This window comes from Dipodomys merriami, unplaced genomic scaffold, assembly GCF_024711535.1.
Source record: "Dipodomys merriami isolate MVZ:Mamm:240054 unplaced genomic scaffold, mDipMer1.0.p SCAF_36, whole genome shotgun sequence".
Taxonomy (NCBI): domain Eukaryota; kingdom Metazoa; phylum Chordata; class Mammalia; order Rodentia; family Heteromyidae; genus Dipodomys; species Dipodomys merriami.
This window is the reverse complement of record NW_027205159.1, coordinates 917,588-934,172: the sequence shown is the minus strand read 5'-3', so window position 1 is coordinate 934,172 and position 16,585 is coordinate 917,588. Positions and strand designations below refer to the sequence as shown.

Genomic DNA, 16,585 nt, shown 5'->3' with positions numbered 1-16,585 from the left:
TTAGTTGAAAATTCACACCACAAAATTCACTATTAAAACAACATGATTCATTATATTTAGTGTATCCACAATGTCATCACCTTCAATTCTAAAATATATGTGTCACTCCAAGAACTAATGTCTATTAACACTCATTCCTAATTCTCCCTTTTATCTCTAGGTCTATTTTTGATCTATTAGAAAAATCAAATTAGATTATAGCCTCTTGTGACTGGTTCCTCTTACCTTAAGGTTTCACTTACCTTCAAGATTTATCAATATATAGCATCTCCCTGTACTTCATCACTGTTGACAGATAGCATTCTGTAGTTATAGACATGCTACCTTTCATCCAAAACTCTTGAGTTGTTTTCACTTTAGGCCTATTATGACTAATACTAAGTCTTGAACAAATTGTACATTGCAAATTTCACTGAAGTGTCATGAACATTCTCAGTGGCTACACCAGGGTTTTATGTTCCCATCAATGTGTGAGTATTCTTGGATCTTAACATCCTCACCAACAGATTACATTTACCTGGCTATCAAGTGGTATCTAACTTGTATTTTACTTTGCATTCCGTAAGGTCTGTTCCATCTATGACTGGTCATTTGTATGTCATTAAACAAAGATGTCTATTTAGCTGTTTAGCACAGTTTTCAATTAGAGTACCATCTTTTTATAGCTGACTTGTAAGAGTTCTTGATATGTTGTAGATACAGTGCTTTAAAGATAATAAGCAGATGTACTTTTCCCAATTTGATTTATTTCCTTGTTGATTTTTGAAGCAGAATTTTAATTTTGGTGTATTAGTTTTTCTTTGTGTAACTAAGAAATCATTCTTAATCGTAGATTACAGAAAATTACTCATTTATGCATTTTATAACTTCACATCTTCCATTTGGGTCTGATTCATTTTTTTTTAATTTCACATACCTTTATTAGTAGCCACAACTGTTTCTTGATATGGAGAATTAAACAGAGAACCTTGTTCGTGCTCAACAAGTGTATATTTTGGTAGTGGTAAGGGTCTTGACATTGTTAACCCAACCCAGAAGCAGTCGCTCATCTTGCAAAACTATTCACTAAGTAACTCTCCCAGCCATCCCCATTGCATCCCTCCCCATCCTGAGCAAAAATTGTACTTTCTCTGAATTTTTAGTACTGAATGCTTCATATGAGTGGAATATATGTCCTTTATCAAATGGCTGGTTTCACTTAGTAATACTTCTTAAGGTTGAGTAATATTGTATCATAATTACCTTTTTTTGGCAGTACTGAAGCTTTTAATTCAAAGTCTTTTCCTTTTAATGCAAATCAAAATTGAGATTTTTAAGAGAATAACAAATAGTAAAATAGCAGGAAAAAATGACTGCTGTTAGAAATATAAATTAGTGCAGCCACTATGGAAATCAGTATGGAGGTTCCTCAAAACTATCATATGATCCTGCTATACCATTCAGGCATATACCCAATGCAATGTAAGGCAACTTAAAATAGACATTTGCCTATTCCTTTCTTTGATCTGATGAGTCTGGTTCCTGATTCATCTAGAATAACTGATTATGTTGAGATCTGAAAAGCAATATGGTTTAGTGCTGAAATAGGAAGGATTTTAATTATATACCACAAAACATCATTCATCTGTTAACTCATTAAATGTTTTGACTAGCAACTTTATAGCAGGCATTACACTTGCTCTTGTGAATACAAAGATAAATGGCCAGAGGGAGAGGCTATACACAATATCAGTCATATTTAAAACTGAAAGAAAGGATAACAAGTTAAAGGGACAACTCATTCTGTGTGGGAGAGAAGTCACCAAATAAGGACCTGCTAGGGTGGGGCTTTAAAGGAGAAATAAGGAGGCTGAGGAATGCTCCACACTAGAGGGACATGGACATAGATCAGGGTTGTGTGTAGACACAAACTGTGGAGTAGACTGGAGAGAGATTGAGGTAAACAGTGGTTGATGGGGCCTTGTGAAGGTTAAAATCTTGTCAACTTGACTAGACTGAGAGCTGCCTAATGGATTATTAAGGCATTGTGTCTCTGAGGGTATTTCCAGAAAGGATTGACGTGAGAGCAACTGAGAGTGAAAGACCAGTCATAAATCAGTAGCACCCCCTAGTAAGTTTAAGGCCTGATAGGATAAGATCCAGTGTTAGAAAAGAAAGTCAGCATGTGTATGCTCCTTTCTTCCTGAGTGTGAATCTATTCCTGCTGCCACTGCCAGTGGATATCAAACATCAGCTTCTTCAGTCTTTTGGTATGGACTCACTCCAGTCACTCTCTAGGGAACTCCTTTAACCTTCAGACTGGGACTACATCATTGGTCTCACTTGTTCTCAGGTGTCCAGTTTCATGGACAGTGACTACCAGGGTCTCTTCCTCTCCAGCATGCAGTCAGCATGGGACTGACTAGCCTCTACTCATGTAACTTGATCTCGTAAGTCCCCTTTGACAGTGATGCATATATTCTAATGCAGACCTTGGTATCAGTGTCACTGGAAGCAGTATTTGTTCAAACCGAGAGAGGTTCCTAAAGAGCAAGGACCTCCACCAGTGGTATTCAGTTTATGACCCATGGTGCTGTGTTCAGAAAATAGTGCTGACTTGAGTTCATAACACTTCATAGAAAAGAACTTAAAAGATGAGTCTAGTAAGAAGTTTTATTTAGCAGCATACAGAAGAAAGAAAACAAAGCAGAGCACAAAACACATCCCTGGAGATGTGGGCACATGAAGAGTGCCAAATGCTTGGTTAAGATATGTTTATAAGGCACAAGTAGTCCAGGAGAATTTGAACTTTCCTCCAAATAAGCATGTTCTTTGTGCTTGGCATCTGGTTATACTCAAATCATTTTGCTATTGTAAAATTGTAGCTTTATAACCCAAGCAAGGAAATAGTGAGTCCGAGGTGATTCTGCTAACTGAAGGGTCATGGGTACCTGTTCTTGTAACTGGGGCAAGGTCAGAGCAACTATTCTCTTACACATTGTTTAATTGGGAGTGTTTAGAAAGAAATGTACACTCTTTATAGTGTTTAATTTTACCATCTTCCTCTTCTAATTATATCTTTATGTTTGAAAATATGCCATGTTCTTCCTTTTATGATTCTGATTTAAGGCAGGAGATCCCATCTGTAGGAAGTAACTGTTCTTTTTTTTTTTTTTTTTTTTGGTCAGTCATAGGGCTTGAACCCTGAGCCTGGGCACTGTCCCTGAGCTCTTCAACTCAGGGGGAGCGCTCTATCACTTGAGCTACAGTGCCACTCCCAGTTTTCTGGTGGTTTATTGGTGATAAGAGTCTCATGGACTTTCCTGCCCGGGCTGGCTTTGAACTGTGATCCTCAGTCTCCTGAGTAGCTAGGATTACAGGTGTGAGCCACCAGCTCCCAGCACTATTCTCCTTTTAACAAGGTCTCCTCTTAGCCAAAGGATGAGTTTGTATCAGATACTTTTCTTGAGATAATTACAATGTATTTACCTAAAGCAAATCATTAATGTATGGTTGAAAGTATTGTTATTGTAGTGAGGAATGGGAGACTTCAATGGTTTATTGGTATAGTGCTTCTTAGCTCCTGGTTCTTTTTTTTTTTTGTCTCATGCTTCAGTATTCCTAACTTAGCCTGTCTCCCCCAGAGTAGTTCTAGAGAAACAGACCTGTGCAATTGGTTTGTGGTTTCTGGAGTTACCACTATTATCTTGACTAGATGTAAAGATGCTAAAGACTCTCGGGTAATGTAGGGAACACTGATAACCTATGGCTTGGGCTGCTTACAGAATTCTAATCAATCACCTGTGAGAGTCAAGGAATTTGGTGACTCTATAAATGATACTTTTGAACATTTTTGTAAAATTAAGAAATATAGTGATGGTGTCTGGTTGCTTCTGCCACCAGTTTAACAAAAGGAAAAGAACTAGCTCTGAGATATCAATTTCTCAGCTCCAGATGTGCACAAGCAAACTAAAGGCCTCTAAGTGTGCCTTGAAGGAAAACTTCTCCTGTAGACAGAGGGCTGAGTTGCCAAAATCCAAATACAAACAACACATGAACTGGCTGGATTGCAAGGCAAGTTTAAATGGTGTCTGCAGTTCAAATGAGGGCACTGGTTTTTAAAAAGATGGGATCCTGTGGCTGGTATGTTATGGGGGAGGGTCCTGATGAGGCTGGGGACACTGAACTCTCAAATTGTGATGGCTTTACTTTGCCAAGGAAGTGACCTCTCCACTCCCCTACAGTGTGGGCCTCTTCACCTCTGTCTGAGGAAACTAATCCTGCAGCAGGTGGTCAATCGTGCCCAGAGACACGTTACTTCCAAGGTGTGTCAGAAGCACAGATCCTATTAAATATGTCTTCATCACTGTTTACTTTTCTCTTCTTCTGCAAGTCTGTTCTGCTTGGTGCTCATTCTTCTCATAAAAAGGGAGTTTCTTTTCCTGTCTTCCTTACTGATCTTAAATACTGAATCATATCCATTGTATACGTCATTACTTTCTACTCTGGGAAACAATTCAGGTTCTTTGAGAAAAGGCTGAATTTACAGTATAAAAATAACCATGAACACCTGTAAGCCAAAGCTCTGCCTCTCCTTCTGGGAAGCCTCCCAGCCCTTGGTGCTGGATCAGGCAGCCTGGGCTAACTGCACTGTCCCCACCTTGTCCTACTGGCTGTCATCACTACCATCACTGCATGCTCCCAGAATTCCTGGGATTCTGGGTGGGGTTTTATACATGTTGAAGTCTGTACAACTTCCTGAAAACTCAGCTTTCCACATGGGCTTGTTAAGAGGCATTTGGGGGTGGGGGTTGGGGGGGGGGAATTGACAAGAAAAAGGATTTTGTCTTTCTCCTCTAGGAGCATTTTGCAAGCACTTGCTTGCCAGAGGTGGGTGCTGGTCCCAGAAGAGCCAGCCTAGGAGCATGGCAGACTATCCAGGCATGAAGCCAGACTTTTCTGGCGCTGAGAAAAGCTCTTCAGTGTAACTGAGGAGGTCACACTGTGCTCATAAAGGAAGATCTACAGCTTAGGAAGCCCCATGGCTAACTACTGCAGCATGAAGAACACATGATATTGCCTCACACTTTGTGAGACCTCTAGAAAAATGAGGCCAATTTGCTATTTAATGTTGCTTATAATGAACCGAACTGTTTACCCATCAGAAGAATCTACAAGGTAATAGCAACATCTCAGTAGCTAATAAAGCGGGATGCTCCATTCTCAAGCCTGCTTTACCTTCTTCTAATATAAAACCTCTCTGGGAAGCTGTTAGTCCTGGGCAGCCAGGTTGCATCAAGCTCTCAACTAGGCAGAGGCTGAAAAGAAAAGGATACAGCAGGATAAAATCCAGGCTGACAGGACTTCCCCATGGCTTATCCTTAAAGAAACAAAATTAAGTCAGGCTGAGAGGAAGAAGTCACTCTCAGCAAATTCTAAATATAGCATGGAACTTAAGCCAAATAATTCCAGGTAAATTGGTCACTGTGTAAAACTTAAGCCACAGCAAAACAAGAACTAACAATAGGTGAATACTGCAAAAACAAATCTTGGACAGAAGAGCTTTGACAGAGATCATGAGTAGCATGAACACACAGACAGGCCAAGCACCTGAGCCCAGCCCCTCAGGACACACCACCATCCCTTACAAGACAAGGACAGCATTCCCCATAGGTGTCACTTTTGGTGTGGAAGCTGAAACAATTTCAGAACAAGCAGCAAATATGGAAAGACAGGTAAATTTGGCTACATAAGCTTTAAACTTTTTTTTTTGGCTGATCTTGGGACTTGAACTCAGGGCCTAGGCACTGTTCTTGAGCTTCTTTTGCTCAAGGCTAGCACTCTACCACTTGAGCCACAGTGCCACTTCTGGCTTTTTCTATTTATGTGGTACTGAGGAATTGAACCCAGGGCTTTATGCATGCTAGGCAAGCACTCTACCACTATGCCACATTCCTAGCCCTAAGCTTTAAGCTTTTTTGTATATCCCTTGTATATTCATAAATGAAGCAAAAAGACAAATAGATTTAAAAAATCTGCAACACATGACAGTTTTTATGTACTGCATATTTTTTAAAACTTAATATGCAGCCAGCCTGACACCTGTAATCCTAGCTACTCAGAAGGCTGAGATCTAAGGACCATGGTTCAAAACCAGCCTAATCAGGAAAGCTTCTTGTTTCCAATAAACTACTCAAAAAAAAAAAAAAAAAAAAAAGGCAGCTAGAAGTAGAGCTATGGCTTAAGTGGTAGACTGCTAATCTTGAGGAAAAGAAGCTCAGGGACAGTGCCCAGCACACACACACTGAAAAAAGACCAACATTCAGGGACAGTGCCCAGCACACACACACACACACACACACACACACACACACACACACACACACACCCAACATTCCAATGGACAACACACACAAACACACACACACACACACACACACCCAACATTCCAATGGACAGTGCCCAGCACACACACACTGAAAAAAGACCAACATTCAGGGACAGTGCCCAGCACACACACACACACACACACACACACACACACACACACACACACCCAACATTCCAATGGACAACACACACACACACACACACACACACACACACACACACACACACACACACACACCCAACATTCCAATGGACAGTGCCCAGCACACACACACTGAAAAAAGACCAACATTCAGGGACAGTGCCCAGCACACACACACACACACACACACACACACACACACACACACACAACATTCCAATTGAGTCACAGAAAGGCAAACATCAAGCAGTCACTGGTGTCTCACACCTAAATCCCAGCTACTTGGGATACTGATTGCATCTGTCATTCCAAACTCTGTAGAAGGTAGAGATCAGGAACATCACAGTTCCAGGCCAGTCTGGGCAGAAGACTCTTCGATACTCCATCTCCAGAGAGAAATAGTGGATCCCACCTTTGATCCTAGCAATGACAGGAAGGCTAAAGGTAGGCAAATCACAGCTCATGCACATGTTTGGGTGAAAAGAGAGATCTTTTCTAAAAATAACCAGTAAAAACAGTAGTGGAGATATGGCTCAAATAGTAGAGTGCCAGCCTAGCAAGCATAGATTCTGAGTTAAAAAAAAAAGAAACATTGAGCATTAGGGAAAAAAATAAATTCTCACCAACAGTTGCTGTTACAGTTAAATCAACTGGAGACCTTGAGTGTCAAAAAAAGAAACAAATATAAGTAAAAATATAAAGGATGTTTGATGTTCATGAAGAAATGGAGACTGAACAAGATGCATCAATGAGGGAGAAGAAGCACCTGCTCCAGGTAGTAACTTAACTTTCTGGGACTATCATGAAATGTTAATTCAGAAAATTAGAAACCTATGGCTTATCCCCTGTTGTCACTGTATTTGATTTTAGTACCAGGGTACCAGGGTATTGTATATACATTTATCTCAATTAGGGAAGGGAAGGGGAATAAAATGTTGAGACAAAGGACAAAGGGGGAACCAATACAACAGTGATACTCACAAGGCTGTTGGGAATGATCTGTACAACTTGGAGGTGGAGAATTGGAGAGGGAAAGAAAGGGAGAAAAATTAGGGAGCGGTAGCAAGTTAGACAAGAAATGTAGTTACTACCTTATATAACTGTAACCCCTCTGTACATTACCTTGACAATAAAATTCAAAAAAGAAAATTAAAAACATTTGAAAACATTGAAGTAATTGTCACTGTATACTCCCATTGCCAAGAGTATACATATATTGCCATATGCCAGGCATGTAAGCCTAGACGTCAATACAGAGATGCCCTATAACAAAGGAACAAACAATGAACCACATTTTAGCAAGTCAACAAAGGGCTAGGGAGATGATGTGATCCACATTTATGGACAGGAAGAAACACTTACTGTCACGGCACCTCACAGCTTTGCCATCTGGGAACCTACCATTGTTGTCCATGTGTTGCACATGTTGAAACTGAGGCTCAGAGAGGTCAAGCAACTTGCTCCAAGTAATGGGCCAGTGAGTGGCAGAATCTGGACTGCTGCTGTCTGCTGCTGTTGTCTAGGTTCTTAACCCCACATCCTGCTATCCCTTCGCTTCAAATTAAGTGAAAACGAGGTTATAAAGCATTAGTTTCTTGTAGTCCCAATCCTGTCCATACAGCACTCCAGCACTCAAAACAATGCCCAGTGATTGTGGTCCAGTCAAGTGCCAGCTGTACAACTAGTCCTTCCAACAAAAGGGAATGAATCAAACAAGACCAAGTTTAATATTCTTGTCAGTTATTTATTATTTGTTAATCTAAAGACTAGCACATTTACAGCATACATGGCTCTGAATGAGCTAAGAATATATAAAACAGAAACTATATATTCATATATATTAATACTGCCCAAAACAAATAAATAAAAGTATTTTAAGACACTAACCTTGGCAAATACAGCTGTGTGGGGGAAACTGTACTATACAATATCTTTACATTTTTAAGGGGAACTACAGGCAGCTTGCTTCGGGAGCTCTGACAGAGCCCACATGGCCTTCCCAGCTGTCCACGCACCTCAGCTTTTCTTTACAAACGGTGGGAGGTGCTGGAGGGAACCTTTACGTGACAGTAACCTGTACAACTGTCTTCTTGGTACAGCAAACAGCTTATCGAACCTCCATGCAGCCAGGAGGGGTCTGAGCCCTCATTGTGCCCTGTACCCTGCGCCATGTGCTGCATATAGGTCACAAAATCTTCCGAGAGAATACCGAAGCCTGAGTCTTTTCTGTGTGAGTAACCAAGTTCGAAGAGTTTTATGGTGACATAATATGAAGCAAAAATTGGAAAAATAATTCATGTAAAGGTACTACATGCAAAACTGCTGTCACATGACTCAACATTTGCTAATATTCCCTTTATAAACAGAGTTAATGCTCTTTGGACAATAAAAAAAATCAGAAAATAACAAGTGACATTTAATTTTGAGGGTTTGTTTTGGATTTTTTTTTTTTTTTTGATGCTAGTCCTGGGGCTTGAACTCAGAGCTTGAGCGCTGTCCCTGAGGTTTTTCCTCAAGCCTAGCACTCTAGCACTTGAGCCACAGCTCCACTTCCAGCTTTTTTAAAGTAGTTCATTGGAAATAAGAGTTTCACAGACTTTCCTGCTAGGGCTAGCTTCAAATGGCCAACCTCAGATCTGAGCCTCTGGAGTAAATAGGATTATAGGCATGAGCCACCGGTGCCCAGCTGAGGAATCCTTTTTTAAAGCAGTGATGTCAAAATGAGAAAAGATGGAACTAAAAAATTACAAATCGAATGAAATGGCAGGGAGGGAAAGGGCTAACTCAGCCATATTAAGGAAAAATAAAAATAACCTTTGAATAGGAGGAAAACCAGACACAAGCAGTCACCTGTGAGGAAGGACCTAGTGGGTAAGAGTTCTCCACTGACTCTCCACTGCCAGCTCTTTGAGGGAGGGACAGTAAACTGCAACCATCGGTTATTAAAGCAGGCCTTCCTCCTGGCAGGAATCAGGAGACAGCAGGCTGTTTACCCACTGATTTCTGAATACCTGATGCCAGCCCTCTGTACCTGCCAAAAACTGGTCCTGCCTGTGCCCCAGCCCCAGGCAAAGTTTGTTACATTTCTAAAGGAACCAAAAAAAAAATGATCTAGACCTTTAGGTTTAAGAGTTTCCAAGGTGTTTACAAATCATCAATATGTGCCACATATATTTCTTTTACAGTCTTAATATGTAAACATAATGATAAACAGAACTGATAAGACATATAAACTCCTCTATGAAAGAAAATTATACTATGTGCAGACAAGACTCAATTACCTCATAACAGATGACCAGACATAAGTTTCCTGGCCCATAAATCCCTTTCAAAATCTCATTTGAGAAGATAATTTCCACCATTTCTCAATAGTCATACAACAGCTGAGAAAAGTAACAATTATTGCAAACTTAAAAATAAGACACTTGCATCAGGCATTCAAACATGATTGTATTGTCTTTTAGAAGATCTAATGTAAATCTTGCAAAAGAACATTTGTTTTGAAATATTGTTTCCACTACTTCTACTATAAATTCTCCATCTGAGTCTTTTCTCTCAGAAGTTAGACATGCCACATTTCAGGTCCCTGCTGTAATTCAACATCCAGAAAAGGGAAGGATGCCCTGTGGGCATAGCCAGTTGTGAGCTAGCTAGATCATATCTGGCTTTGTCTAAGCTGACACCTTGTTCTGTAGCTCATGAGGGGCAAAATGAGTGGCCCCAGGTGTGTGAGCCCCTTTGCCAGTGACATCTCATAAAATCTTAGCTCATGGTGAAGCCCAGCTTTTCCTTCAACCTTGAGTTTCACAGGCAGCAGGTGTTGGGTGATTCATTAGAACCAGTTGTCTCACTGCACAAGACAGCTCCAGCTTGACTTAATATTTGTGGGTCTGCCTGGAATCTAACTAATGTATTACTGTTTTACATTCAGATTTTTAAAAAGGAGATTTTGAGTCAGTGCTCACTTTTGAGTTACTCTGTAGAAAAATAAGTTAGGTGAGTAGTGCTTGTAGAGGCATTTGAAAAAGTCTTCTGGCATTTCAGACAAACCTAGCTGGGTTCTTATCAGTAACTATTGATGCGAGCCATATAATTACAGCTGACTGCTAATTATATGGACAGTCGATGTTTTCCAAGTTATTGAGCCAAACATTACCTCTTATTACCTTCCAACAGGAAAAATAAAAACATGCTCCAAAGATTATTTGGTGAAATATTTTTTTAAAATCACAAAAATGAAAGCAATCCTTCAGGTCTTCTTGAAGAATTCGTATGTGCACTAGAGGGTACCCACAATTATTATGTAACAGCTAATTAGAGGAAACCGTGTGTTCATGTTTCAACTTTTCCATAAGTCCCTTCGGGAGGCCTGTAATGCTTGGGGAAAGCCTTCAGCTGCAGGGAATTAAATGCATATTTGCGACTTCCAACATTCTTCATTGTATTTTCTCTTCGACAACCCTCACTGGGGAAAAAACAAGCACAAGAAATGACAGCAATAAAAAAGGAAAAAAGAAAAGACTTAAACTAAGATGAAATGAACTGATTATTTTCATAGCATTAGAAAAGACTGACTTAAATGGGTGCTGAATTCACCACTTCAATGAATACAGACGTAAGATGGCAGGCTTCTGAATGAGGCAAGGGAGAAGCACAGAGATGCGCACATGCGTGTGGGGCTGTGAGGCTGCGTTTCTGAAAGCTTTGTGGTATCTATGTGGAAGCAGGTTTTCTGTTTAAGTTAATGGTTTTTTTGTGCTTGTGGGCTGATTATTTGGGGTTCTATTGTAACTTGAGGTTCAATGGTTCTATTTACAGCAAATTTAATATGAAAAGAAAAACATTGCTACTCTTACCAAAGACTTTAAAGAGCTGTACTTTCAGATATAAGCAAGCACTATAATCACGTCAAACTCAAAATGCTCATTTTGCTTGTCTGGCTCTCAAGGCTGATATGACACCCATCCCCAACTAGGAGACAGCTAGCTGGGTATAAAGCAATCCCATAGGCCTGTGCAGTCTGCCTTGCAGGGCGTGTTATGTAGGAGTGACCTTACTGAGGTCTTTGGTGGTAGCTAGCTATCATCGTACAAGTGGAAGTCACCTCTAAAACAAATGCTACTGAACCAGAGAGCCCACTGGTGCTTTTCCCTGGGAAAGTCACTGCTAACAACATTCCTATTAAAATTTGATTGAGAGTTGCCATGGCAACCTACTGGTAAAACAAATGATGCCCAAGAGGAAGAGCAGTAGACCTCACATCCCCAGTGAGAGTCTCAGGGAAGTTCTCTGAGAAATGTTCTGGGGTAGACGTAAGACAGGAAAAAGCAATTTTCAATATAAATGCCTTCTCAAATCACAGTATAACTTGATTTTTCCTACTGTTCTAAGACCAGCAATGAAATCAAGTAGTTATTAAGTTCAGTATAAAATCCCCCATATGAGATGGAGAATTTGCAATCACCAAGAAATGGTGTTTTTAAAAAAAATTCAATTTGTATCAAGACCATGTTATACATATAAAAAATCATTGGCAACTGATCACACCTTTGTAAGTGAAAATGACAGTCCCATTACAGCTTTTGGAAAGACAGTAATTCTTTTTAAAAGATAACCGTACGTATTTTAGAAAAGCATCCTCCTAGTTGCTATTAACCAATATATTGAGTTAAATATTTTCTTATCTCAGAACCTGAAGCCTTCACCTGGATAAGTGCTACCTGAGTAAAACACCTGGACCATATCAGTAACCACCAGGCCTCCAACAACTGATAATGATCACATTTAAACATTCTCTGCATCTTGTATATATACTTCTCCAACTTGGGGAGGGGAAGGGAAAAAACAAAATGCTTAAATAGGGATACAGGTTGACCCATGGTAACAATGATATGTACAAGACGCTACGTTGAAAAACGAACTTTACAATTTAGGTGGTTTGGGGGGTGAGTATAGTTGTGGAGATGGGAGGGAAGGGATGGTAGGGGAAAAACAAATGAGGGAGGAGGTAACAATACTTGATAGCAAATGTACTCATTACCTTGCTCATGTAACTGTAACCCCTCTGTACAGTATTTTCACAATAAAAAAGTATTAGAAATCAAAAAAATATAATTCTATTTTTAAAGCAGAAGCGATAAGATCCTATGTACAGTTAATGTTTAATCCTTGGAAGCCCTTACATTGACATACTATTTCACATATGGCTTCTCCATTCCATAGATAAAGACAAACTTCTGAAAACCTACCTATCACTAGAAAATACCAAACTCCCCTGAGAAGGAAGAATAATTTGTGAATTTTGATATTTTCTTGTATTATACATGAAAGGAGCTAATACCTGGTTTTGAACACTGAAAATAATGTACATGAAACTATAATCAAGATTACCAGCTGATTTCAATTTCATTTTTAGATCATTTTTCCTATATGGTTGTTTATAAAATCTGGCTGCTGTACTAGTTCTGCATCCTGCCAGTATCCTTGTGTGAGCTCAGCTATCTGTTAGTTGGCACTCTGTCAGCAACAAGGTAAGGTGAGAAAGACAGACCTTGGTAACTGGCATTTCCCGCTACAGAGCCAGCAATGACCGTGTGGGATGCCTAATTTTTGGGAGGCAATAACTCATGTTCAGAAGGTCTTTCCAGTCTAAGCAAGAGAGATTTAACTATCCTGAAGCCACAAGTTTAAAATAATTATACTTTTTTCAGTACACCCATCTCTCCTCCTCCCCCAGGTACTGGGATTGATCCCAGGGCCTAACATTTGCTAGGCAAGTGCTTGCCACTTCAGCAATGGCCACATACTTTTTTTTTTTTTTTTTTTTTTTGATATTTTGTTGAGATAGGGTTTCACCAACTTTTGATCTCACTGAATTTTGCCTGGGCTGACCTTGAACTCAAGATCCTTCTGCCTCTGCCTCCAGAGAGGCTAGGATCACAGGTGTGAGCTACCATAACTAGCCAGAGGATGTTTATTTTTCTTTTCTTTTTCTGGTGCCATGGTCTTTTTCTTTTTTAGGGCCAGGGTCTTGCTAGGCAAGTGCTCTTCCAACCCCATGAACATTTATTTTTGAAATGAAAATTCAAATGAAAACCCTAAAGAAATCTCTAGCTTTCCCTTCCAGGAGGCCTTAGCATCCTATCACTGCCACAGCAGATTCTGGGAAGTTGCTTTGTGGAGGGAGAATATAACATCATTTTAATATCTCTGTTTGAACCAAGGCACAGGAGTAAAGAGTAAGCAGTGACAGTCATACTTGCTGAAAAGCTGAATGATATCACTAATGCTTCAGCATGAACATGATTTCAGAAGCAATCTAAAAGCCATAACAAAACATCACTAATCCCCTTCTTGAATGATCTCCCTATCCCACTTTCATCTTACTGACTTTTTGTTAAGGCAAGTAAGATTTTGAATATGTATTTGTCCTGATTCATTAGTAAAAGGTCTTAACAACATTGAAATTCAGCATAAAGGGCAAACAGATATTTAAAGAACCTCCCCCACCTTAATCACCTGCAGCAGTATCCTACCTAGCACTGGCCCCTCTTTAACTGGAGGCTCAGGGTGGTATATTGCCTTTTACCCATCTCTTGGGGGAAAAGAACAAAGAACTTACTCCTTTTTTCCTTCTCATTTCTTCCATATAGGACAGGAAGGTGGTACTGGCCATCTCCATCGGTCATGTGGATGTCAGGTTATGGTGTCCTGGAGGGCCCTGTCCTGGAAGAGCTCTTCTAGCAAGCTATGGCTAGCCATTTCTGGGCAGTGGGTCCTGAGAGGAGCCCCACAAAGTGCCACAGAGCTCTCTGGGGCTCTGAGACAGGAAGACTGTCCTATAATCAGAGGTCTACCCTTATCTAAGTGGGGTCTCTGCTCTGCCAGGCCAGAGTATGTATTGAGGTCACAACCATGGGCATCAGGAGGGTGCCATCCAGCGCAGAAATCACACTGCTGATGAAATATGGCTGTGGACGCTACCCTCCCTCTTTCAAATGATGCTAACAAAATGGTTCAGAGCTAAAGTATATACCTTGAAGTAAAAGAAGGTAAATATGTAACATGCCTTTCAGAAAATCATAAATTAAATAAAACATTGTCAAGTGACTAAGGCATGTTGCTAAAACTTGCCACTAACAACTGATTAACAGTCAGTAAGACTCTGCTAAAGGATGCCACAGAACAGCCACCACAGTTATTTTAGAAAAGACAAATATACTCACCCACAGGGTAACACAGAGGTCCCTGGGGATCTTGCAGTAATCAGCAGGTCTATAAAGAAGTATGTTTCTAGGATGGCCTTATACTGCAAAATTTAAACTGTATGACATTTGTCATTTGTTGTCAACTGCTTCTCTGACTCCTAGAACCTGTACCCTAGGTGGTTCCACAGAGTAAGAACTGCAAGGCTAGAAGAGAGAATGGAGAGACCAGATTCTGCAGTGAACTGTGTTTATGTGTACAAGGGCGATGATTCTGGAAACATAAGCTTTTCTAACTCACTCCAGTTCTTTAGACTGGTAAAAAAAAATCCATTGCACAAAATACAGAAGATGGGGGAACTAGCTGAAGGGCAACAAAATAGAAGTACAAGATATCATAAACCAGAAGACAGAGAAGCCACTGCATTTCCTCTCAGAATGTGGGGAACATTCCCTCACCACACTTTCTGTGGCTCTCTTCATAATTACCCTCTGCCACGTATGAATGCTAAAATCTCAAGTCATCCTGTTTTAGGACATTGTAACACAGCAGAAGTGAAAGTGAGCCTTTCTCTCTCACAGCTCTACCTGACACAACTGCTCACAAGTTAGGCCTCCTTTGTTTATTTTTTTTCATATTTTTGGTTGATTATTATTAATAATACTTGATTGGTAAAAGATAAAAGATGTATGATTTTAACCTAAAATTAGGTAATTTTAAATGAAAAATGTTATTTCAAGAAAAATAAATGCATGTAACTTTAACAGCCTTTTGTTACTGTGTGCACTAATTCCTGGAAGCTGTTTAATAATCCAGTCAAGAGTAAATCTGAAGCCACGTGCAACATGTTATCATTATGTGCTCCTGACATTGTACAATGTGTTACTGTATTCACAGCTGTATCATCCCCAAGTAGAAATAATACACATAAGCAAGGAGATGTTATAATGCCACAAACTGTTTGCTACAATAATCCAGGGACTATGCTTTAAAATGAAAGCAGAAAGTACATGTCCTATTAAATAGGTTTGTCAAGAGAAGCCAGTTATAAAGCATCTATCTTTTTCTTTTCATTTTTCTTCAAAAGGAAAGGAAAGGTTACCAATACACTTAAAGAACAGTATCAAATATACAAATTCTTTTCAGACAGAATCCCTTTCTCTTGGAAACAGGGCACATGAGATGTACAGGAAATAATAATAAATAGTTTTACATAAAAAGGCCAGAGATTTGGTACAAGTAATTCCAGGCCAGTTAAATAATGCAGTAACAGGGCACCGTAAGAACATGTTACAAGCACTGGAGACGCTGCATGATTGAAATGAACAAGTCCTCTTGGCGAAATAATTTGGCAGGTATTTACAGTTCAGAAGAATGAAACGTCAAACTGTAAGGCATGAAATATTTCTTGGCAGACCACGCTTTGACACCTTCCTTCTGTCCAATTAGGTACACGGTAGCTGGACATATGCGGGCACTTTTGTTATTGATTTTTCACAATGATACTCATTTACAACGTAATTTGGTCACCAGGTATGCTATGCTCAAGAAGAGCCACACAATCAGTAAATTGGGGCTCAGAGCTAATAGAGGAATGGAACAGAGGAGGCTGGGGTCTAGCCTTAAGTCTCGGATGGGCACCAGGCCGCTCAAGTTCTTCTGGGTGACTACCTCCCGTGTTCCAATGCTGTGAAAAGGAAAAAGGTTGGGAGAAAGGAAAAGAAAAAAAAGAAAAAAAGAAAGAAAGAAAGAAAGAAAGAAAAGATACACATGCGATGGATTTTACCCAAAAGTATGCAAAAGAAAAAAAAAGGAGAACCAAAAGATAAAAAAAAAAAAAAAGAATGGAATGAAACCACAAGAGAAAGA

At 39.8% G+C, this 16,585-nt stretch overlaps 1 protein-coding gene across 8 annotated transcripts in view; it reads right to left on the bottom strand.

The window, feature by feature from the left end:
- Positions 1–8,220: 8,220 nt before the first annotated feature.
- The window catches only part of Inpp4a (inositol polyphosphate-4-phosphatase type I A), a 136,376-nt gene continuing 128,011 nt past the window's right edge, over positions 8,221–16,585 (bottom strand). For 3 of the 8 annotated variants that reach the window (XM_069988480.1, XM_069988481.1, XM_069988487.1), the window contains one exon: positions 8,221–10,976. In XM_069988480.1, coding sequence (XP_069844581.1) covers positions 10,844–10,976 — 133 coding nt within the window. In that variant the 3' untranslated portion in view covers positions 8,221–10,843. The other 5 variants (XM_069988484.1, XM_069988485.1, XM_069988486.1 and 2 more) reach the window with 2 other exon arrangements.